Source organism: Falco naumanni, chromosome 7 (assembly GCF_017639655.2).
Source record: "Falco naumanni isolate bFalNau1 chromosome 7, bFalNau1.pat, whole genome shotgun sequence".
NCBI classification, from domain to species: domain Eukaryota; kingdom Metazoa; phylum Chordata; class Aves; order Falconiformes; family Falconidae; genus Falco; species Falco naumanni.
The window spans coordinates 31,373,365-31,397,019 of record NC_054060.1 but is presented as its reverse complement, the minus strand read 5'-3'; the positions used below and the strand labels follow the sequence as shown (position 1 = coordinate 31,397,019).

General features: G+C 45.3%; 1 protein-coding gene and 1 long non-coding RNA gene across 8 annotated transcripts in view; one reads left to right on the top strand and one right to left on the bottom strand.

The window, feature by feature from the left end:
* The first annotated feature begins 10,815 nt into the window (after positions 1-10,815).
* Positions 10,816-23,655, top strand: part of HIF1A (hypoxia inducible factor 1 subunit alpha) — a 36,006-nt gene continuing 23,166 nt past the window's right edge. Inside the window, exon 1 of one of the 4 annotated variants that reach the window (XM_040602418.1) lies at positions 10,816-11,043. In XM_040602418.1, the coding sequence (XP_040458352.1) occupies positions 11,009-11,043 (35 nt within the window). In that variant the 5' untranslated portion in view covers positions 10,816-11,008. Of the gene's footprint in view, positions 11,044-11,646; positions 11,668-11,727; positions 11,847-23,655 lie in introns of those variants that run through there. The other 3 variants (XM_040602421.1, XM_040602419.1, XM_040602416.1) reach the window with 3 other exon arrangements.
* LOC121092019 overlaps positions 12,852-23,655 on the bottom strand; it is a 35,422-nt gene continuing 24,618 nt past the window's right edge. For 3 of the 4 annotated variants that reach the window (XR_005829154.1, XR_005829153.1, XR_005829151.1), the window contains one exon: positions 12,852-22,530. This is a non-coding gene — a long non-coding RNA (uncharacterized LOC121092019). The remainder of the gene's footprint in view (positions 22,531-23,655) is intronic. The other variant, XR_005829152.1, reaches the window with a different exon arrangement.

Here is a 23,655-nt window from a genome sequence, read left to right as displayed (position 1 = left end):
ACCCAGCAAGGTAAATCAACCCACCAGTTTCCACAGCTGGTCCCTATATTCCTGGAGATCAGCTGAATTGAATTGAATTGAATTGAAGGGAAAAGCCCTGGGTTTCCCTGCCCCGCCGGGCTCTGCAGGCGGCACATTGAGCATCTTCAGGGTGCTTCAGCATGTGCTTATTGGAGAGCTGCAATACGCCATCACACGTGCGATGGACTACAAATGCTTCCTGAGTCTGAAAGGAGAATGGACAACTTCTGGCCCAGTCAAGCAGAGAAGAAAGCGGTTGGTGGGGCAGGAGCTGCCTGGGAGCAGGGAACAGGGACAGTCACCTGAACCCAGCCCTGTTTAACACCACGTGTCCCACAGAGGCTGCAGTCACTTCATAAAGGTCGGAATTGTGTTATAACGGGACATGAACTCTGACGTTGTTTCAGAATGACTGATCAATATTCCTGGTACGGGAAAGCGGCCAGTGACAAGGCAGAGTCCCTCTGTCATGGCCAGGCTTGGCAGCACCGTGTGGCTTGCAAGCAAGTTTATAATACAGAGTTGCTAATGTATTTATGCTTTAATTGCTATTTAGCAATGGGGCGTTTGGGAGGAGTCGCTCAGGCAGGAGAGATTAGAGAGGGCCAACAGAAGAAGAGATATTAATCAATGAGACGATTGACTTTCTCTGGTCAGATGTGTTAGCTAACTCCAGGAAATTATATTTTCCTCATACCCCTTCTATGAGCGTGCAAGAGCTTGGCCTGATTTCACTGACACCCAGGACTTCAAAGCCAGCCACATCCAATCTCAGGAAGCATACCTGTGTCTGGCACAGGCCATAACCCTGCGACCAGCAGCTACCTCTGCTTAGCAACATTTTTTCAGTGAGAATGCATATGAACCAGTTAAGGACTTGCACTGAGATATGCAGTTTTAGAAGTTATTTTAAAAAATAATCTGGCTGTGCTGTCTTAAACATGATGGACAGAACTTCATTACTCTTTCCATGGGGCTGCAGTAGCAATTTCTTTACAGTCGTATGCAGCAGAGGCTGCAGGACACTCACACGTTACAGAAACTCTGAGGTCATGTGGAAACTTTTCAAATTAATGAGGGCTCCTGGACATGAGATAACTATGTTTTGCAAAATAAACATCGCTCCTGGGTAGTTTTCAGCTCGTTTAAGTCATTTTCAGCCCATTTTTTATGACGAGTTTGCTTTGCAGGGAAAAATAATGAAAAGTGCATGATGCAAACTACTTGTCTTTTCTTGATGGAGTAAAAACATGTGAGGGACCTTTTGTCTGTAAAAAATCTCTGCCAGGAAGATTAGTGATTACCGCCCAGATCTGTGAATTTGGAAACTTGGGATGTATCCCTGAGAAGCTGACTGGCTGCCTACGTGATCTTGAAGAAGTCAATAGACTGGCAATGAGCTGACCTTTGGGTTGAGCCAAGCTTGTGAGTCTGTATTTTGAGGGAGGAGGGCGTGTTTTCTGTTGGGTTTTATTATTGTGGCTATGTTTCTATGTTTCTGATTTTCCACTGAGAAGCCACACAGTTGGAGCAGCCTGCCTGTCCCTGCCTTTCCTGCAGCCTGATGCACTGGAGGCACCCTCGCACAGGCTCTCCTCTGCCCCTTCCCCGGCACATGCCTGCAGGGAAGCCAGATCACACCAAGATGCGGTGGAAAAGGCATTGCTCAGTCAGCGAGGCTGGCTGTAGAGGAGCCCGAGTTGTCACTGAGGTGCTTCTTTCCCCTTAACTCTACCACTTGAATGCCTCGTTCTGTCTGTCTGGGTCTTAAGGAGGCTTGGCAGATGCGTGAGGGTGCGGTGCTCCAGACATGTCAGACTGAGAGTACCAGGTGAGCTGGCTGTGCATTCCTGCCCAATAAATTGGTTATAGTGATACACATGCCTCTTACAGCCTCTCTTTAGCTTGTGAATTCCTGGCCCAGTTCACTTCGATTATGTCCACTATGGATCTTGGTACAGAAGGGGTTGATTTTTGTTTGTTTTCAAGCTTAAATCAATTTAAAACCCTGCCAAAATGTTTCTGTTACACCAGAATGGATTCTCCTTCTCTAGAAACCATGCTCTGCTCTGCCAATTATATTTCTCTTGCTGCTGCTTTGGCAGAAGATGGTTTAGTGTTCAGCTGCTAGTCCTATCAATAATCCACAAACTGCTGTACTCAGGCCTACACTTGCTTTTACCTGGGGGAGACTGCAGGCAGTACTGTCTTCTCTCAGTTTTGTGTAACAGTACTCGTAATATGAATGAGTAGTAGAGATGCCATTGCTATAGTCCTCTTGCGTGATATTTTTTTAATGAAGGCAGCAGCCATGAAATAGTGATGAAATTTAACTGGTTTCTGACCTTGCTGTTCAGTGTTTTGGTGAGGTATTTTGTTCATGATGAACTGAGGGCTTCTCAACTATCTAAAAATGAAAATTACATCCATGAACTAACTTTTTTTCTCCTTTCCAAGACAACAGGAAAAAGAAAACTTGCTTAGCTTGTGTGTATCTCTCTGCTGGGTGCATGAATACCTGTATGTACTAAAGGCTTGCACTGAGCAAAAGCTGGCAGCATAAACAAATTTTCAGTTGGTTCTGAAAATGGCGAGGTCTGTGGTCATTCTTATCTAGATCCAGTTCCTACAAGATCTTTGTTTCCCACGCTCATGAGTTACCTCTTATTGATAAACAGGTTCATTACTTAACATGTGATCTCAGATAGCAAATAGAGGTTTGATGCACCAACTTTGTCATTAGGGTTCTGAATTTTGCTTACTCAGTTCCTTGACAAGCTCCTTCCATCCTGTGTTAACATCTTTTGACATACAAACCCAGGGTTTTCCTGGTCTCTGAAATGCTGTGCGTATTAGCTCCTACCATAACCTGACAGGATTGTTGAATTCTTAATTAACAATATAGAAATGCCCCCAGCCCATTCTGGGTCTCAACTATTGTTGTGTTTTTTTTTAACTTTCCCACCTGCCAAAATGCCCTGACAACCCAGCACGGGTGGTCCTTGTTTCACAGACCTGCACTCCACCCTTCCTGCACTGCAGAGTGTCTCCAGCTAAAGCTTTTGGGAATGAAGAGTTAGAACCAAGAAACAGCTGGAAAGTGATCAAAGGGGATGTTGGTCTCTGTTACTGCCGGCCAGGGTGGATAGCACTAAGGAGAAGACACCAGGCAGAGTGTTCAGATGCTGCTTTGTGGTCAAATACCCTGGAGCTGTTCAGTCGCTGCTTTTCCTCGGCTTTTACTTGGCCTTTGTCCTCCCTGACAGGAGTTGTTGCAGTTCTGCTGGAAAGCACCTATTATACCATTCGTAAGTAGAGAACTCGCTCTCCCTTCCAAAGGACCAGATCCACAAACTATTTATGTATCTAAGTCCAACTGATTTTTATCTCAGTTGCCTGAATATCTTAGCATATCTGGACCTAAGTGTTTTGTCTGTGGTCATGCAGGAAGTCAATGGTAAGCAGAGAAGTGAAAACACAGCCCAAGCTAAAGCTGTAACTACTTATGCCATTCCATTCTTTCCTTCATTGGGATTTTTTGGAGGCAGAAGAAGATCTGTTTGCTGTGAATAACAGCAGTATTTTGCTTCTGCATTTTGATAACTTGGCTTTAAAACAAAAACCTGTATCACTGCTGTAAATTATGCCTATTGATTGAAATGATGCCTCTCAAACTGGAGAGCTCATTTCAGCTGGCATTGCTGTGGCTGAAAGCCAATACTGCAATCGATCATTTAATTAACTGGAAGAAAATTAAAGGAACTGTGATCTGTGTCTCAGCTCTGTTGTTATCAAGCTGGCAAAGTGCTTATTTCTGCCTAGAGCAACAATTGGTTCCTTGACCCTGCAATTTAGAAGCACTGGTTTAGGCATCCCCCTCACCGACTCACCTGGCTTTTTGCAAGGCAGGAAGCAATGTGACCTGATCCTTTCTTCATCTGCTTGTGGATCCCAGACTCTGGGGTACCTGACACCTCTCATAACTGGCTGGATCAGCTAAATTCACATCTTCTCACCACACCTACGAAGGCTGTGCTTCTAGCTTTATAGGTAGAAAAACAGCCTAGAAGAGAAATGGATGAACTATAAAAATAACTTTTTGGAGGCTGAAATGAGAACATAGGAGCTTTTAAGTTTACTTGAATACGAACATTTCCTTAAAGGGGTCGCAATATTGATTTTCATTTTGCTACTTTAAGTAAGTAAGAGAGAACAGTGTGTTTGAGAGAGAAATTACTGGTCCTGAAAATATGGTGAGCTCTTAAAGCTCTGACTTGAGCAACTTGAACGGGTCTCTGAACACAGAGAGGAAAAAAGATATAAGAAGCCATTGTTTTAATGATTGTGTTGCCATATCAAGAGAAGAAAGACAGCTGCTTCCAACTTGTCTTTGCATGCCTAAGTAATATATTAATTACCTCATTCCCCCATAAATGCCTACAGTCCTCCAAAAGGCATGTTAAAACAGACATAGTCATTAAAGCTTGCACTGCATTTTCTAATGTGTTGCAGGAAAACAAACAAGTAAACAAATAAAACCTCAAGCCCTTTGTGTTTTAGCTAGATCCAAGTTGGGAAAATGTTAAGCAGAAACACTTGAGAAACTGTATAATTGGAAAGAAAGTATGTTTTAATATCAAAACAGGAAAAAAAAAAAAAACCAAACAGAATTTGAAACAGTTCTCAATTTTGGCTCAGGTAAAATAATTTGGTCCCCTTTGCATTTTAATTACAAGTGAAGTCCATTTAATTTCATCTTTTGATTTATTTTGAACTATTTCTTGCTCTGCTTGAGAAACTTGCGGTCAGGCTACAAAATAACAAAGGGCTTGGTAGGAGGGACAAAAAGGATCAAAAAAAAAAAAAAAAAAGAAAGAAAAAGAAACCTCTTTCCAAACGTTCTTGCGGATCATAACTAGGTGTAGGAGTCAGAAATCTGCATGAAATAGAAACTGCGTCTCCTTCTGAGAAACACATTTTCCCTCTGCTCTAGGTTATAACTTATGCAAAGACTGTCGTTCAGTTCATGCTGCATCTGCTGACTGCTTGTCTGGTTTCCCTTACGTGTCCTCAAAGCATTACACTTGTGTTTATAGTACCTTCAAAAGGGAAGCTGGGCAAAGAAGAAAGTTAAACTAGCCTGGTAGGTATGAGGTGTTATGGGCTGATTGGCATATTGGGAGTGTCTTGCTGGCTCCAGAGATGTAGGTTAAAACCACTTTGTTGGTCACAGGCAAAACCAGCTGGTGCCCTGCTTACTGGTGTGACGACAGACCATGCTGTGCTGGTCACCATGTCCTCACGAAAAAGTTGTGCTCAGAGTGTGTGAGCAGAGGCAAGGAGGAAAAGGAAGTGTTTGTGTCTCCATCTTGCACAGTAAGACCAATGGCCACGAAAACAGCGCTTGGTATGCTCAGGAGTACTCAGGACCAAGCCAAGGAGCACCAAACCACTCTTCTAGGCACTCCTGCACCCTTCAAATGCCAAGTGGGGCAAACCTGTGCCCAAATCTCTCTTTTTGCTTTGTTTGGAGAGAGGATTTAAACCAGCTCCCCCGTGTCCCCAAGTGTCTCTTTGTAAACAGCAGTTAAGGGGCTAAAGTGAAACAGTTCCCGGAAGGGAGAAGACATGATGCTTTGCCCGAGTGTGTGCCAAACCCTGGTCTGAGCTGGATGGGACAGAGCTTGAAGAAGCATCTCTGACCTCCAAGAGAGCACTTTACCCCCCAGAGTCTGGCTATTCTTTCCAAGCCCGGTTGCTGTTCCGGGCAGAGTTACCGGCACAGGGCACGGGACACAGCCTGGACCTGGCTCTGGCAAGGCCATGGATCTCAGCAGGACTCCTTTTTTCAGTGTTTACGTTGTGGCTCAGTTGCTTCTTCCACAGCTGGTTTCTGAGGATCCTGCTCAGGTCCCCAGATCTCCCAGTACACTGCATGGGGAGCAGGACTCCACGCCCAGCACGCAGTAAGCTCCTCCGCTTAGCAGTGGGGCAAAGGATTGCAGCACTGAAATCCAAAAGCCTTTCTCCAAGTAAGTGATTTGTGTAGAGTCCAACAGGAATCCTGGAACCAAACCTCTGCTCCCCGAGTCTTCGTTCAGGGCTTTGACCACAAACCCATCTTTTCTGTAAGGACAATTTTAACATTCCATCCCACTTTTTGTTGACATCAAGAAAACCACCATACAATTGGCAATATCTGCTCAGGAGTGGCCTGGGGTTGGCAGGATGCAGCCAACTGGTGAAACTGTACAGCGTAGCCTGCTGAGCACCTGCTTGCCTTATGCTTTCATCTGGTAAAATCCTTTCATGGGTAGAAAATCCTTCCCCCAAATCTAATTACACTGAATTGGGCATAGTGCTTTTATTGTACTGCAGAATTTGTTACCCACATTGGTGTACGTCTCTGTGCAGATATCACAGTCAAGAGACTATTTCCAAATGCCTTAAATGTGCACTGAGTCAAGCAGGCTTTAAAACGTGATCATAGTTTAAAAAATGTGGATTGTGCAAATGTGAAAAGAAAAATAAATAAGATCCTGGCACAAGAAGGAGAGGAGAAGCGCTAAGGTTAGAAAAGACCAGAGGAAATAACTGCTGCCAAAGAGAGATTGTGTCTCCCATCACGTACTCTTGTTTCAGACAATATTTTGTATTTGAGAAACAGCAGCATCAGGCTTTCCCTACCAATGGCTTGGTTTGAATTTGATTCAAACTGCAATTACCTTTTCTATTGTGAAATGAGTTGACCACCAGAGATCTCAAGTTGTTGCCTTGTTAGCACAGCAAGTCATAGTAACAGGAGTTAGATCATTGGCAGCCTGTGTAGCAGAGCCACAGGTCTGCACAGTGTTAGAGACCTTGCGGTACTTCTCTTCAAGTAAACACTGCCACAGGGGTGCTGTGGGTAAGGCAGGTTTTGTGGTCAAATATCGATAGACTAGTATGTACCCTTCATTATAGCACCATGCATATTTATTGAATCCACAAATATTAATCCCCTAAACGTGAGAGGCTGTACTACGAAGTGAAAGCCTAGGAAAGCCAGAGCTTTGGGTGGGTTGTTGCAGTGACATCCCCTGAGCTACCAACTCAAGCGTGATCAGTGGAGGGAGTCTTTACATCTCTTTAACACCCTCCACCTAAGTCCATGCTCAGAAATGGTGACTGTTCTGAAACAACTGAGCCCCGATCTTCTTGCCACTGAAGTCAGAAGTTTTGCCAGTTGTTACTGATGGGGATGCATTTGGGTCCCAAAAGTTAATGCATACAGAGCCCATCCTGGTGAGATTTGACCCATCAGCACACAGATCTGAAGCCATAGGCAGGAGCAGATCTCACATCTTCACATTGATTTGTTCTGCTGCTGAATCCCTGCCAGTGTCCTCACCAAGCCATTTGCTGACTCATCAGCTTGTGCATTTGCCCTAATTAGTCATATGCAATCACTATTTTATTCAGGAAGTTCTCTTAACGTAAGTTGGAGCATGAACTTAGCACAGCAATAAAGGTCAAGAAAAGTGACTAAGGCATATACTGTAACAAGTTGCTGTTATCAGCCACTGGCAAAGCAGGAAAGAAAATGTATATTCAGAATTTTAGTGGAGTGACGCAAAAGTTTAATGAAGGGGAGGATGTGTGTGTGGGGGAGAGCGTTTGCTTAACATCTCTCTAGAGCTGCTCTAGTATGAAATGCTTAATTGCAGAACAAGTTTCCACTAACATCCTCCTGAAACACAGTTGGTTTTTGAAGTAGTGTTCTTTATTATGAGCTTGGGGTAAGCATGTTTGGCATGAAAGAAATGTGTCTAGTAAGGAGTCCACAACACTTACTCACAGCTCCTCAGCCAGTTTATGCTGGGAAGTCTGACATCTTTGAACAATCAACTTGAGCAGTGTTAGTAATTTGTATGCTGAGATTTTTTTGTGTGGTGTCTTTTACTCAAGGATCACTAACACGTCTTGAGCCTTTGTGCCTGAATGATTTAAAATGACCAGAATCTAGCGTGAGAATGCTCAGTGAGGAATCCTTTTGACATATTGCACGGTATGAATTTGGATAATGATAATAAAGGTGCACAAGTGGATCCTAAGACATTCATGCTTATGGACACCAAAATTGTCATTCAGAGGAGTGAGAGCTGAGGGCTGGAACAAGAGCTTACTGGGTAGGGTAGGCTGGGTTCTGTAGCATTACAGCTAGGCAGTCCCTGGTCTGGACCACATCAGTGCTGCTTGGTCTTTGAGGGGAGCACGAGCACCAAGATTGTAGTCAAAGTGCAAAAGAGGCTTTCACTTCTGAGTGTGACGGGCTTACTAGGAACCACTTCAGCCTCACACTCAGAGAGAAGCTGCAACGGCTGCTCTGAGTTGCACCACCATCCTCTAAGGCACAGGAAGTACATCTGGTGACACCACTTCACTGCCGAAACTCCCCCGGTGCATTCCCCATGGTGGAGGCTCTGGTGGGGAAGGTGGCACTGAGCTGGGTATGTCATTTCTGCACCTGCCAGAAGATCCTCCCCGCTCCCTGCCCCCCCCCCATCCCCCCATTTCACCATGGAAATTCCTTAGGGGCTGTTAGTTATGGTGACTCTGTGACTGTACTAAAACAGTGCATGGCTGTCATGCATGAATGAATTTCTTCCTATGTTTAAACCACCTATACCTCATTTTGAAAGATTAAGTTGTCTGCGAGCTCTTGTGCAGGGCTTCTTGGTACTCACGCAAGAGATCTGAGTTTGAGTCTTGCTTTGATTATTTCTCTTCTTGAGGCTCAGAACAACAGAAATATCAGTAGTCCACAGCCACACTGCCATGGGCTAGCATGTTGTCACAGCTCATAAGCTAAGTAAAGCTAGGCTTTTTCAGCGTTTGGATGAAAAACCTTTAAAGGAATAAAAGGAGTCTATTATAGCACCTGTTCCTCTTCTGTATATCTGACTGCTGCAGGCAGAAGCAATTCATTTCGTACAGAAACTCCTTGTGATCTCTATTAAATGTCACGGTCACTGCTTTTTCTTCAAAAGAAATTAAAAAAAAAAAAACAACCAACACAAAACACCTACAGTTGTATGCAAAAACGAATGCTCGTTACTTGGAAGTTTGGAACCCACTGCAGAAGTGTTAGGAAGGTGCAGTACTGAAATGACATCACTTTGCCTTGCAGGTATTTCTTACAACAGCACTTGTGCACACAGCATCGTAAGGATGTTACTTATGCCTGTCAAAGCTGCTTTTTTAAAAGGTATCATTACCTCTGAGCTGTAAACTGAGTAGTCTCATAAGGTTTAGCTCCATATGATCATTTAAAGTCCTTGGTGGAGGAAGCCTACATGATGTAAAGGAAATCTGAGCTCTGTGGAGTCCCTCCACCTGGAACGACACCTTTCCAGCCTCTCCACAGCACTTGCACACGACACATAAGGGTACATAGCTAAGGCCACTGTGGAGCCTTTAATTTTAAATGCATGGGCTCTGTCCTCCGGTGTTCCTCCCTCTGCACCCCCACAGCTGTGGCCAGGCTCCCCATCAAGGGGCCACTCCTGAGTGTCTGCGTGGCTGTGCCAATGCCAGGCCTCCCGCAAGGCCTGGGCCGGCGCAGGCCCTGTCCCTCGTACAGCCGCTCCTGCCGAGCCGCCAGGGCCAGCCGAGGTTTGCAGGAGACCCCGGGCACCGAGGTGAGCAGCGCCCAAGGCCTCGCTTGCAGGGGGGTGTTTGGGGCTGCCGAGCTGCACCCGGCCGGTGTGCAGGGAGCCTGTCCCCGCTGAGGGGAGCCTGTCCCCGCTGAAGGGCGCCTGTCCCCGCTAAGGGGAGCCAGCCCCCACGATGGGGGGCCTGCCCGCCGTGAGGGGAGCGTCCCTGCGGCCCACCTGTCCTCGCCGGGCAGCTCCTCTCTGGCGCCGCCCCAGCGGCTGCGGATAGAGCGGGGGCAGCACGGGGCAACGCCGCCGCAGGGTTGCGCCGGTCCTAGGGCCGCCCGCCCGCCCGCCGTCCCCCGGGGACCGGGACGCTCCCCCCCACCGCGCCTCGACGGAGACCGCGATGCTGCAGGTGGAGAGCCCGCGTCCCCCGAGCCTGGACCAGTGCTTGGCCGGCGGGGTTCGGGCCCGCCTGGGCGGGAGGGAAGGCAGCGGGGGCGCGGTGCCTGCGCGCAGCCCCAGTCCAGCCTCCCGGCTCTGCCTTTGGGTGCTGAGGTTTGTGAAGTTGTAAAACTTGCTCGAAATGTGCTTAATTATCTGTGTGTTATCCGGCTGGCCCGCCCGGCGATGCAGCTGTCTATTCCCTTCAATTAATACGAGGTTTTGAACTCTAACTGGAAACGTCCTGGTTTTAGGACTACGAAACCTTTGGGCAAGGGAGAGGACTCAAGCATTGACAAAAGTTCCGTGACAACCCCCCAAAAATATAAAGGCGACGGGCCCGCAAACGTGCAGCCGTGCCGGCGGGCGCTCGGGGGCGGCGGTCTCAATTTTGGCCATTTTTCAGCGATCCTCAGCGGCGGTGTTGGGCGTGAAACCAAGCGACCCTGGCTGGGGCGAGCCCCCCGCTGCCGCTGGCCGGGCCGGGGCTGCGGGGCTGCGGGGCCGCGGGGCCGGGGGCCCGCCGGGGCAGGGCGAAGCGGTCCCGCCCCGCACACAGCGCCGCACGTGAGGCGCCGGCCCCCTCCCAGCTGAGCGCTCAGCTGACCCCGCCGGCCGAGGGGCCGGGCCGCGCCGCCGCTCCTCACTGGCGCAGCGCGGGGCCCGGGCCGGCCGCGCCCGCCCCCGCCCCCGCCCCCGCGCCCAGGCCCGCACCGCCCACCGCCGCCGCTGCGCCCTTCGCCGCCCGCACCTCCCCGCAGCCTGCCCCGATGCTCTGAGCCCGCGCGGCCCCAGACCCGGCCCCTTCCCGGCCGCGCCGCCATCTCCCCGCGCCCCGTGGCGGCCATTGGAGCCGCCCGCCTCGCATCCAGGGAGCCAGCGGGAGGAGCAGCCAGCGCGCCGCCATGGACAGCCCCGGCGGCGTCACCGAGGAGAAGAGGTACCGCCGGCTGCCGCCGCGGCCTCCCGCGGCTCCGGGAGCCAGCAGCGCGCCGCCCGCCCCCCGCTCGCTGCCCGGCCCGGGGGCCGCCTCCCCCCCCACCCCGCCCGCCCCCCCGGTGCTGCCGGCGCCGTCCCCCGGGCTCCCCGCCGCCCCCCGCTTTGTTACGGCTGCCCCCTCCCCGTCCTTCGTCCCCCCTCTTCCCTCCCCGCGCTCCCCCGGCCCGCGGAGCGCTTCGCTCTTTCATTCCTCCTCCTCCTCCTCCCCGCCGTCCACGTCGCCATTTTGTCGGCGGGGGGAGCGGGCCGGGGCCCCGCGGGCGGGGGGGCTCCCTGCGGCGCGGCAGGAGCTGTCCCTCCCGCCGGGCCTGGCCCGGTGCGCCGCTGGCTCCGCGGGCGGCAGCGCGCCGCGTGTTTCCCCCCGCGCGGCCGCGGGCGGGCGTGGGCCCCGCGCTCTCCGCCGTGGCGGGCGGGCGGCCTGCGCGTCCCAGCCGGGGCAGCGGCCCGGGCCAGGGGCTGGCGGCGCGGCCCCGCGGTGGCGGGGGGAGCCGGGGGTGGCGGGGGCGCGCCCTGCGCGGCCGCTGGCGGGGAGCGACCCGGGGGCTGCCCTTGCTCCTGGGAACGGGTGGGTGGGAATCGATTGCGCGTTATTCCGGGCGGCCGGCCGCCGAAGCCGGGGTGGCCAGGTTTTGTGCAGAAAAGGGCCGCTTCGGCATCGGGAAATACTAAGAAAACCAAAACAAAACCAAAACGTATGGCGCGGGGCGGGCGTGTGTGTGTGTGTGAGGATGGCGGCCGGACAATGTGAGTTGAGGAGTATGAATAATTCACCGGGGGTTGTTAGCTCAAATTAGGAGGGGAAATAAAAGCCTTAAAAGCCTTTGTTACACGGTGAAGTTAGGGAGTTGGGCTATTTGGGTGACCAGATTTGCGCGTTGGTGCGCGGCCGGCGCGCTTTGTGGAGGGATTAATTGCCGTAATCGCCATCTGTAGAAGACGCCGTTTGTTTATAGTGATATCGATATCTCTTTTTTTTTGGGGTGTTTTTTTTTTTTTTGTTTTTTGGGGGGGTTGTTTGTTTGTGTCTTTTTGAGATGAGTTTTTCCTGCTCTTGTATCAAAGGGTCATCTGAGTAGGTTAAATGCAGTAAGTACGAAAGCGTGGAAGCTGTGCTGGGAAGGAGACTGCCTGGCTTTTAAAATGGATGGTGAGCTTTGTGCTGAGCTGGGAGCGCAGGGTGCTGGGCTCTGACCAGGGAGAGCTTCACCTCTTGGGCAGGGTCATCTTAGCGATCAGTTGGAGTTATTGCGGCGGTGCAGGGGGTGAGGGAGAAGGAGCTTTTTAGTCTAAGGAAGCCCATACAGTGAGGCACCTGGGGGTGGCACCGATTCAGTAACCTTTGGGGTTTTTTTACTCAAAGTTAATGGCTGTTGAGAACCCTGGGAGAAAATGTTGCAACAGAAATGATTATTCTATGCTTTGCTCTGCTGCTCTAATTTAGTGGCAGGTCTAGAACGGGGGTTTGAGACCCAAGTTGTTCTCTGTTGCTGGCTTTTGGTTTTGTTTTTTGGGTTTCTTTTGCCCTTGGGCATTTATTTTTTACTTACCATTCTGTCCCACTTGGGTACATTTTTTGCAATTTCCTTATCCTGGATGTAATCTGCTTTCTTCAGAATGTGAAAATCAGTATGCAAAGCTTATCCTTCCTTCCTAAAGGCAGGGCTTAAGAAAGAGAATTTGTTTTCTGTTTCCTGTAGACGAAGTTCAAAGTTGGGAATGTTTCTTATAAAACAGTAAGGAATATTCAGATTACTTTTGTTGAGGGTTTTAATCGAAAACATAAAGTTGTATCTGTGGTATGCTCATCCTGGGGGCTGTGAATGTGCAGTTGAGCAAAGATGGCTAGGCAAAAAAGGAAGGATATGAGCTCACTAGAGAACTTACTGAAGATCTCAAGCATTTCTCAAAAACCTGTGTTGTTTTAGACAGGTTTAGGTTTGACGGTGTCCACGTTCAGAATACCTTTAGAGGAGAAGACCTTCCAGTCCTGTTCTTTGGTGATGAAGCTTTTGCTGATTGTATAGATAGTACACCTCAATTTTGATATGTGTTAAGATCCTTTTATTCCTTGTCTCTCACAGTGCTTGTATTTGGATAGTGTTTAGCTCTTGGCAGTTGAAGTGAAGCTGGTAGTTTGCTTAACTTATGTGCCATGAGATGCAGAAATGGTGGAATTTGACCCAGGTGTGTGTCTCAGTCTTGTATAAGTGAAATTTAGTCATAATAGTAACTGGAAGTGTGGATTCACATACAGGTTCTTTGAATCCAATCTTTGATGTAATCACAAGCTTCTCATGTACACAGGGGTCAAGATTCCGTAAGAAACTAAGCATCAGCAACATGATTAGGTATTGAGTTATTCAGGTTTTAGCTGTTCTTCAGTAGTTGAATCACTTTCATGTGCTTCTGGGATTTCCCCCATCTGCTACAAGGAGAAAGTTTATCTCTGTGCATGGAGTGGGTAAAACAGCATTGTTGGAAGCTTTGTTTGCTTATCAATTCTCATTTGATTCAGATTTAAGGAGCTTGTTGAGAAGTGCTGATTTCTCTCAATGTTCTTTTAACACATTCTAGTGCGGGGATGGCTGATGCTATGGAAAGTTTTTCTCCAGGTCTGTGGTGTGACACTTCACTATTAGCAGAGTGATTCTTGCACCATTTTTAAGTAAATGAGCCATTTAGGGTTACTGGTTACTTTGGCTAGTGGCTTGCAACTGGTAGATACATTAGAAAAATGAATCTTGGATTGGTTTAAGTCCTTACTTGTAGCATAAAATACATACTTTTAATGGTGCGGGTGCTAAATAAAAAAAAAAAAAAGAAGCAGGAGGATTATAAAAAGTGATTTCTTGAGTGTTCATTCTGAGTCTTGAGCTGGTATAAAGCAGTGGAATGTCACGTCCTGATCGAGTGCCTTGCAGAAAAACTTCAGCTTTCAGTTTTTCAGAGTTGGGACTTGAAACTTAACATCTAGTGTCTAATGAGATGATTTGAAGGATCAGGGTTTTGCTGCTGGATCTCTGTCACTGAGGTCCAGCTCCAAAATCTGTTTGAGAAGCCCGGGTCCTGTGCCACGGGCTCTGAGGGGCAGTGGCTACTGCTGGTTTTTTTTTCCTGAAACATGTGTGAGGTCTTCAGGACTGTATGTGCCATTGCTTTTTGTCTTGTTAATTTCTTTCAGTGCTGGTGGAACTGAGCCACCATTGCTAGAGCTGAAAGTGAATACAAAACCCTATTGTATATACTCTTAACTGTACCTCTCTGCATGTTGTAAAGAGAGGAGATACCTTTCAGTAAATCTCCTGTAGAGTCTCCCTGCAGGTAGGGGAGGGCAGAATGGTTTCTGACTTACAGAACAGGGTTTTTACTGCTTTCTGGACTTTTCTGCACTGTTTGCCTTGCCATAGGGCTTACCTGGTGGTAGTGTCTGTGTTGTCTGTTCTTTGCTATTTCCTCAAACATGAGAGTTTTGAATTCCTTCAGTAAAAGTGATCAGAAATTTTCAGTGCCTGCTAAAGATGAAGGCAGCAGCGTAGTGCTACCACCCTTCCTCCTTGTTATCAAGGCACTGGAAATTAGGGAAGAATAGCTGTGGAGGATTTGCCTGCTGCAGGTATTTTCCGTAATTTTGCTCTGTTGGTGCTTTGGTTTCCTTTTATCAGTGAAAATCAGAGTATTTGGCAGTATGTTGATGGAAGTAGCAGGAGGGTTTTCTGCTTTTTGTTTACAGTTGTGCTTGCTTTGCGCTTATAAAACCTAGTGTCTCCAGTCTGTAGTCTGGGTCTCTTGGTTGGCATGTCTGAATACCAACAACTGGTCCAACTTAGTGAAGAGGTCTAGTATAGATGGGATCAGGTCATCCGAGTTGTCAGGTGGTCTGTAACAGGGTGATGGGGTGATGGTAAGAGGTTTTTATTTCAAGTGCTTTTAAAGGTTTTTTTTTAGCAACTCCCCCTTCTGTAGAAATGTTCTTCCTTTGTGGTGACTCTGGAGACACATCCTGGACCATTTTGGCGAGGGAGGAAACATATGTAGCTGTATACTATTACCAGCAACTGAAAGTCTGGCAATTAAGTCAACTATTGGTTTACAGGTGGAGGTGTGAAGTTGATAATCCATTTTATACGCTCATTTAATTGCTATCCCCACTTTCTGGTTGGTTTCTCTCTTCTCCGAATTCTCCATTACAGGTTTACTTGGGTTAGGTTAAGATTATGCTCGAGTATGTCCTTTGTAAGCCTTGAGAAGCATAGTTGCATGCTCTGTTCTTACTGCCACCAGAAGAGAGGTCAGAGAAATCCTGCTATCATGTATAGGACTTCAGTCAGCAGTATAACAGCATGCACTTACCTCCTCTGCACCTGGTGAAAGCACCCGTAGACCTTTGTTCCTCCCTATCCTTGAACTATAATGCGTGGCGTGTACAAAGCTGTTTCCAGAACTCTGCTGATGGTGAGGTGGGGAGTCAATAAATATTAATAATGCTAGGAAATGTCAGCAGTGTTGTGGTATAAGCCCAAACCCTTCTGAGGATCTTAAGAGTGTGCATGTTCACTTCAGTGTGCTTCTGACCTGAAAGGCTTGAAGACTATTGCTGAGCCTGTGTAACACTGGATTGAATTCTTGAGTGTGTTCATGTTGTTTAATAGCAATATTGCACCAATTTATGTTAGAAGGCTGCGTTTCAAGTAGGCTTGCTGAGACTTTTGGTATTAAAGGGGACGCTGAATGACAGAAACTGTTGATTTTTGAGTATTCTTTTTTCTTTGTGTAGTACAGAAGAAAATTTTGCAGTGTTCTCTCAATGTATTCTTGAAGAGCTTGGTGTCTTATGATATGCCAACAAAATAATTCTTACATGATTGTAGAGTGTGCATTGTTAAGTAAGCCCAAGAGGGAAGTACCGCATGGTTCAGTGGTGGTATACAAGAGCATCTAGATTTTCCTGATGATACTGCTCTTTCAAGGAGATGCAAATACTGATCTGATTACAAGATGTGTTCTTTAAAAAACAGACAGCTTCAAAACAAAACTAGATCTTGCAAGAACCTTAGCAAGAAGGCGCAGTAACCAGTTTCTAGCAAGCTGATGTCCAAAAGGAAAGAATGTTGCAGATTACAAGTCATCAGCTCAAATGCTCCTTTTATCTTCACATACACAGTTATACAGACAGGTGTTTACATGCCTTGGAAAAACCACCTAGGTAATGCATGGAAAGAACTTGGACCTTAATCATCTTTTCATGTTATAACAGCCCTTTCTCTTTTGAATTCGAGAAAGTTTGGGCATTTTGAGCGTCTCTTGAGAAACATTCTTTATATTAGAGCAAGCAGAAGAGCATGCAGGAGAAGCCAACTTTTCCATGGGGTCCTGGTCTGAAATGGAAGATGGTTGGGGGTTTTATGACATGGAGAACTAAAAAAATGGCCCAGGAGAGAAGGTGAGCCTTTTAACTAATGACTGAAAAATCAGGAAAGATACAAGTTTCCTAACTACCATTGGATATGAAGGCTATTCAGGTTTTCCTCTACTGAGATCTCTGCTATTTAGCTTAGAATAAAGTGTCTATGAAATTTAAGTTCTCATATTATTTAGGAACATGAACATGAAATCAAGTGAATACATACCAGCATATATATATATATTTTTAAAGACAGTTTATGTAGGTGACAAACACTTCGGGGTTCTTTGATGTGGAGCTGTAGCCTCAGTTGAAGTCTGTTCATACCAGCCTGGGGGTTTGGTCCAAGATCTCAGTGTGTGTTGATAAAGAGGAGTTACAGTGTATGCATAATCTGTCCTTTCTTTCTATTGAATCCTGGTAATACTGGGACTTGTGCAAAATAGTAGCCTTTTAAAACGCTGAGATATTTTAGTACCAAGACATTTGAAATGACTCTGCTGGCACTGAAGAACTGGAGCTTCCAGATGATCCATTAGTTGTTCCTTAAAGTTATCTAATACACAATAAACTTTGTGTGTGTTGAGAGACACTGTGCAGCTTCTGTTTTAATTTGGTGTAGTGTGAATGAATGCTTGTTAAGCATTTTGAGGAAAAACGTTAAAACAGGTCTTGTGACTTGCTACGTGAAAATAGAGCCTGAAGTTCAAGTGAAGAGTTGAGGAAACTGAATAGGCAGCAGTGAACTGTGCTATTATATTTACAAGAGCAGAAGTTTTCCCAATTAAGTTACTAAATAACCTTTTCAACTCGATTTATATTAATCCTGGAAGCGTTACTTGAAAAAGATGATCCATTTTGTTTACCAGAATGAGTTGTTTCACTGTCAGTTCTAAACCAAAACCAGATTGGTGTTACTTCATGAAAATGCTTGCATTTTAAGAAGCAAAAGAACTTGAGGCCTGTTTTTATGAAGTTAGTTCCTGATGCTGGCAAGTGAGAATAGTAAATGGACTGTTATGCTAGAAGGGGAGTTACTAGAGGCTTACCTCCTCATATTTGTTCCCTGCTCGCATCCATTGGAAGAGATGGGAATATGTTCAAAGGAACAGAAGACTTGGAAGTAGTTCACATCAAATATGAAGGCTGCAGCCTCTACTACTAAGTTAAAGAAACGAGAAGCTCTGTATGGTTTAGCTGGGGACAGGATTATTTGGTGCTCAGTCCTTCAGAAAGGACTTTTTTTTGTTTGTTGGTGTTTTTTTTTTTTTTTCTCCTTGCACCCTCTTGAATCTACTGGATGTTGAGCTGACGTTGCTGCAGGATTTCTGTCCTAGCTATTGTTGTAAGCATTTTTCTTGACTGCTTAGCAGATGTGTTTGTTCTTTATTCATACAGGGAAAATAGAATTTTGTATCTCTTGCTTTTGTCCTGGTTTTTTTAGTTCTTAAAGCCTTTGATCAGAAAATACACTGTTAACTGGAAGCAGTTGAGGAACATGAGGTGAAGGGACGAGAACTTGGATGGAAGCAGTGAGGGAAAATATCCAACCTCCAATCTGGAGAACCTGAACACAATGACATAAAATAAATTATATATCTTAAAGTCATGATTTAGACTAGCAGTAGTTACTTTATCAGGAGTCTGTATCTGCCTGAAGTTAGACCAGTTCTTAGTTAAAACATTGTTAACGGAGAGCCTGATGGGTATCTTGGGGATATATTTTGCATCTTTTTTTGTGAGCTTTGCAGAAGCAAAAGCAGGAGGGCTGAAGGGGAGGGAGAGCATTTAATGGCTCCTTGTATCAGGCCCGTGTCCATATCTCTCTTTTGAATAGCTGTGGGTTTTCCTGTAATGATGAATGCAATTTAACTACCATGTATCTTTCATCCTGAAGGGCAGAGCACAGCTAATTAAAAGGAAAAAAAAATGCTGTATTCTAGGAAAAAGCCAGATAACCTAGCCAAAAAAAAAAAAAAAATCAGCATTTTCTTACAAGCAACCACTGTATTCCATGTGGTTATTTTAAAGCTGTAAATTACTACGCAAAGGTAAAATATCAGTCAGTGGGTTACATTGTGTAGTAAGACACAGCAGAATCACTTCACCTTGTTCTGAATGAGAAATACTAATTTTGGAAGCTTTTACCTTCATACTCCCACTTTCTAAGCAGGGACATAGTGGGGGTTTCAAGTCAGTTCAAGGCCACATCCACGTGGTGGATAATCTTGGCAGTGTGGTCCTGTGCTGGCTTCAGGAGTTTCAGGCTCTGCTGCTGGCTTTTAAGTGCCATAATTTACCTGTCTGTAAAATGCTGTTTACGTAGACTTCGTGGTCTTGATAGGAAGACTTTACTTTGTAAGTTAACGCGTAGCTCAGTGGACTCTCTTCTTGCTGCCTTTCCCTACCATCGTTTTGCAGACAGCAGTGGGTTTCAGTGTTCACTCACAATGTTTGTGCTGCTGTAGCTAATTCAGTCTGAACTGCCTGCTTGCTGTTGTAATTTGTTAGGGGTTTTTATAGTTACGGGGTTTTTTTGGTAGTAGTCAAGTTATGGTAAATGCCTGTTACTACCCTCATGTAAAGAAAATGGTTTAAATTGCGGTGTTAAAGGTAATATACAAAGGAATTAATTTTAATAGTCTGCATACAGCGGTGCTATCCCTGCTTGGATATTATGCTGGTTTCTGCAGTTAATCTCTTTTAAATCTTTCTTGCTGTATGTAAAGAATTTCTGATTTCTGTACCTGAGTTAGATTACTGGATTGTAATGTTCGTTAATTCATAATGAGCAAGACTTTCTTCTAGAAAATCACATGCTTGTGATTACACATGAGATTTGGGTGTGGGGGTTTTCTGTTTCTTTGGTATTTTCCCCACAAGAACTCTCTACACAGCCTATTAAATAAGGAGAATTGGTAAATAAAATTGGCCGTAACGGTGAAAGTAATAATGCTTAGAAAGGAAATCATGTTAAAACAAGGAGAGGCAAAGCTGTAACCCTGAGTTCATTGTGAACTAGTAGCTGAGAGATTGCACTAACTCTGTAATGCAACTATAGGAGGAGGGAGCACCTCTCCTAACCAATCTGGAAAAAAGCAAAATGTATGGATAATATGCGAATATATTACAGTTCCCAGAAAGCCTGTGTTTTCAACTGAAAATTCAGACTTTGCACTAAGTGTTTGAGAGCACCGTCTGAAATGTCCTTTCCCCTACCACTGGGAGCAGTGCTTGGGTACCAGGAGCAAGGAGCCCCGTAAGCTGGCACACGAGACAAAGCTGGTCCTCTCGCCCCTTTCTGCCCCACTGCCTGGGTTTTCTCTTCTGTAAACAGCAAAGCCTGGGGCTCCTTCACAAGACTGACTGTAGTGGACCCAGTTGCCCCTACGTGTAACCTGTTCTATTTCTTGCCTGCCAAGTGGCGAGTGGTCTGGGCTGCAGCCAGTCAGGCTGGACAAGTGTTAACTGCTGGGCTGGGAGGTGCGAGGGCATGGCGCTTTGGGGGGTGCTGCCGCTTTGGGCAGTGGCTGTGTGGGTCTGCCTCAGGGCTTGGTATTGTAACACTGCAGCTCCATTTACCCTGGTTTAAGTTGACCAACTTGACTTAAAAAGTATTTGTAAGGATATAAGGGGGCTAAGTGGCATGTTCTCCCTCTATGCCAGGTGGAAAATGAAGGGGTTTGGGGTGGGTTGATTTGGTTTTGTTTTTCTTCGGAAGAATACATGCATTGTTGGCTCACCGTATATTTAAATAACTGTATTTGAGCAGTGTTCGCTTACATTATAAACCCATTTTTCATACGAAGTTGTCTTCAGGGGTGTTGAGTTACACCATTGTAGTTTCTCTGTGCCAAGTGCTGGCTTTGCCTGGGACTTCTTTCCGTGGAAGAATAATTTAGTAAGCATTGTGCCTGGCAGCTCCGGACAAAATAAAGATCTAACAAACAGTGAAGAAAAACGAATGGCTGCATATTCAGTGCAGTTGAAAGAGTAGAGCTCTGTCGTAATCTGCTCTTGGGCAGTCTGCACCCTTTAAGTGAGCTTATATCTGGCTGGTGTGTTCTTGGTGGGCTGTTGCGCTGTAGGTGACAGTGGCTGGCATGGATGTGTCTATGGTTGAGCTCTTCAGATGCTCCACATGAAGACAGCTAGCTACAGTCATGTAACGATACTAGCGTCTGGGTGTTCTGCTGGGGTATGGCTGCACACTGGGAGTTGCGCCTGTGTCCCATGCAGCTGTGCTGGCAGAAATATCTGGTTTAGGCTAGGCATGAAAAGATGACCAGGTTTTGTACCAACCTCGGGAATGAGTTCAACCTTAAAAGCTAAATATAAGGCCACTCACAGGTCTGCTTCCTAAGTTCCAATACCATCATGATGACATATTGCTAATGTATTATTGTATTGTAATAGTTACATCTATTTTTTTGTGTAATGAAGAAAAACTGAACCGATGTTACAGTGGATCTGGTTTCTATGACTCCATTTCTAAGCCCGGTATTTCCCATACTAGTTTTACAGTCTGAGAAGAGGTTGTATCTAACACTGAAATACCGGGTGTGAGTCTTGTACTCTGGCAAATGATGGGAATTAATGGCAGAACTGAAAACTAGGTAAAGATCGATAATGAGATGTTACCAGTTTTTGAGGCACATTATTCATTTGGATTATGTTGTTTCCACATGGTATACTTCTATAAAACTGTTTAAGAACAGATACCATGGTAAATACAGGGCTACTCAATTATGGAAAACAATTTTAAAGGGAAAAATGTGAATTACTATGAGAAGATGGTTATAAATATTTTTAATGTTCTCAAAACCTGGATCAAGAAAGATGAGCCTGCATTAATTAATACATGCACAATAGCTATTTTACGTAGGAATTGAAAACACCTATAGGGCAAAATCTACCTGATTAGAGGAACAGTAAGTTAGAATGGGAGAAAGGCTAGAAAATAGGTAACGGCAGTAAAGCAACAAACGGGAAAAACCCTGATTTCTTGTGTTAATGTAATATTGTGTACACAATATAAAATTTTCCTTAATGCTGGTTGGTGATTTAAAAAGCTAGAAGGAGACAAAGTTGACATGTTGCATGTTTTAAGATCTGTCTGTTGGCCATTTTTATTCTAGTTATTTTTAACAGAAATTTATCAGTTACCAATAGTATTTTCCAGGGTTCTTCTTGGTTTTATTTGTCGGTGGTAAATAAGCAGGAACATGTCAGCTTTAAATGTGGCCGTTGATTAGTTTTACACTCGAGGAGATGAAAACTGTGGGCTGCATTTAGACAATGGGGGAATTGCTTGTGAAAATATGCAGTGGTGGGCAGGGTCTTTGGGATGACATAGGGTAGAACGTATTGTTTGAGAGATGCTCGGTCCTGAATAGTTCATATGACCATAATGACAGGAGTTGCATGTCTGAATAGAGAGGCTGCGTTAACATCTGTAACTGATGCACAAGGGATTGCTGATGGCGTGCTTTGTTCTGAAGGCTGTCGGGCCAATTCTTGCTTGCTTTAAAACTTCGTTTCTGTTTACCCTGCTGTATTTTAAAGCCTTTTTTATTTAAGGCAGTGGGTGGAAGCCTGGTTAACATCCTTAAGCTGAGCTCTTGGTTCAGCTGCAGTGAATCCTGGTGGTGAAATACCTTTTTGCTTTGAATGTCTTAACTCAAGTATCTTTTGGAATTCAGATGTTTATTCAGCTATTGCATATAAACATCTCTTACACACAAAAAGTGCCTAGTATCAGGTTTTAAACTGTCAGTGAAACACTGCTTTCTGTGAGCTATGATGCATAACCTGCTTTGGATTGCTCTCTCCTTCTGTATTCTTATGGCAGAAATACAAAATGGAAATGAATGTCTGGTACTGAAATTGTGCAGGAAACATCATACCTGAAAATGCATGCAATTTCCTGTCTAGCATCGGCATTTCTGATATTTTCATTGCACATATAATCCACTCTTCAGCTGAGATTTTCTTCTGAGTCTTTAGGTGTTTTTCTTTCCTGCAAGACTGATGGCAGAAGGTTGCAATACAGCTCTTAAGTTTGTGATTTGTTTTAAATGGAGCTTGGTTTCCTCTTGTCAATACAGAATTGTATTTCTGTTGTGAAGACCATGAGTTTTACATGGAGCAGTTCTGAAAATCTCTTAAATTATATGAAGTTTTTTAAGCTGATGTTGTGTAGTTCACATCTTGCTGTTTAAAGTACTCTTCCTTGAGCTACCCCCCTTCCTCCTCCCCCCCCCCCCCCCCCTTTTTTTTTTTTTTAAGTTGAGAGAGAGCTCACTTAGGAAATACATTTTCTCTACAGGAATTCAACATCCTTTAATTGACTACAGAGAAATCTGTGGGTAGCTACACATGCTGATGGTGTGGTTTTTTCATTTACTTTATGCAACTGTAAGTAACAAAGCTTAGAGTAGTTGCAACAGTAAAGGATTTCTTTTTCGGGGGCTTTTTTTTTTCTTTGGTGGCATCTCATGTTGAGGCAACTCTGACTTCACTTGGTAATTAAACCTCATTTGTGAAAGACCTTTCTCCTATTAATTTGATGCATTAAAGAAATGCTCTTTGAAGCTGGTAGTTAATCTTCCTATTTAAATTGCTGGGTTTTACTCAGATTGGTTACAGCTTAGTTTTAAACAGCAGCTAAAAATAGCGAACTGTTGTGTTATACAGTTTAAATATCTATCTATAGTAGTAGCCTTTCTAGAAAGGGAACACCTAGTAAGAGCGAGAGGAGACTGCTGTTTGGACAGCACTGGTTGGTACCAGCATCGCCCTTTTCCTTGAGTTTTGCCTATTGCATAGTCAGGCACCACTTGATTTCCTTACCTGGGATTAATTTTCGACAGAAACACTATGAGCTCAATTTGAGCAGTGTTTCAGCTGGTAATTAGTAATTCAGTGATTGTGAGAACTTTTCACTGTTCATGTTGAAGTCTGCTGCTAAGTGTGCTAAAACCAGGCAAAAAGCTAGAAACTAGCCAAATATTTTCAAGAACATCAGGCTTTCAGAAAGAAAATACAAGGGGAAAAGGCCAAAATCACAACTTGGTGAGGTTAGCTGGCATTGTCCTTGTCTACATGCCCTTTGTGATTCACACAAGCTTGACAAACCTGTAGACTTGAGGT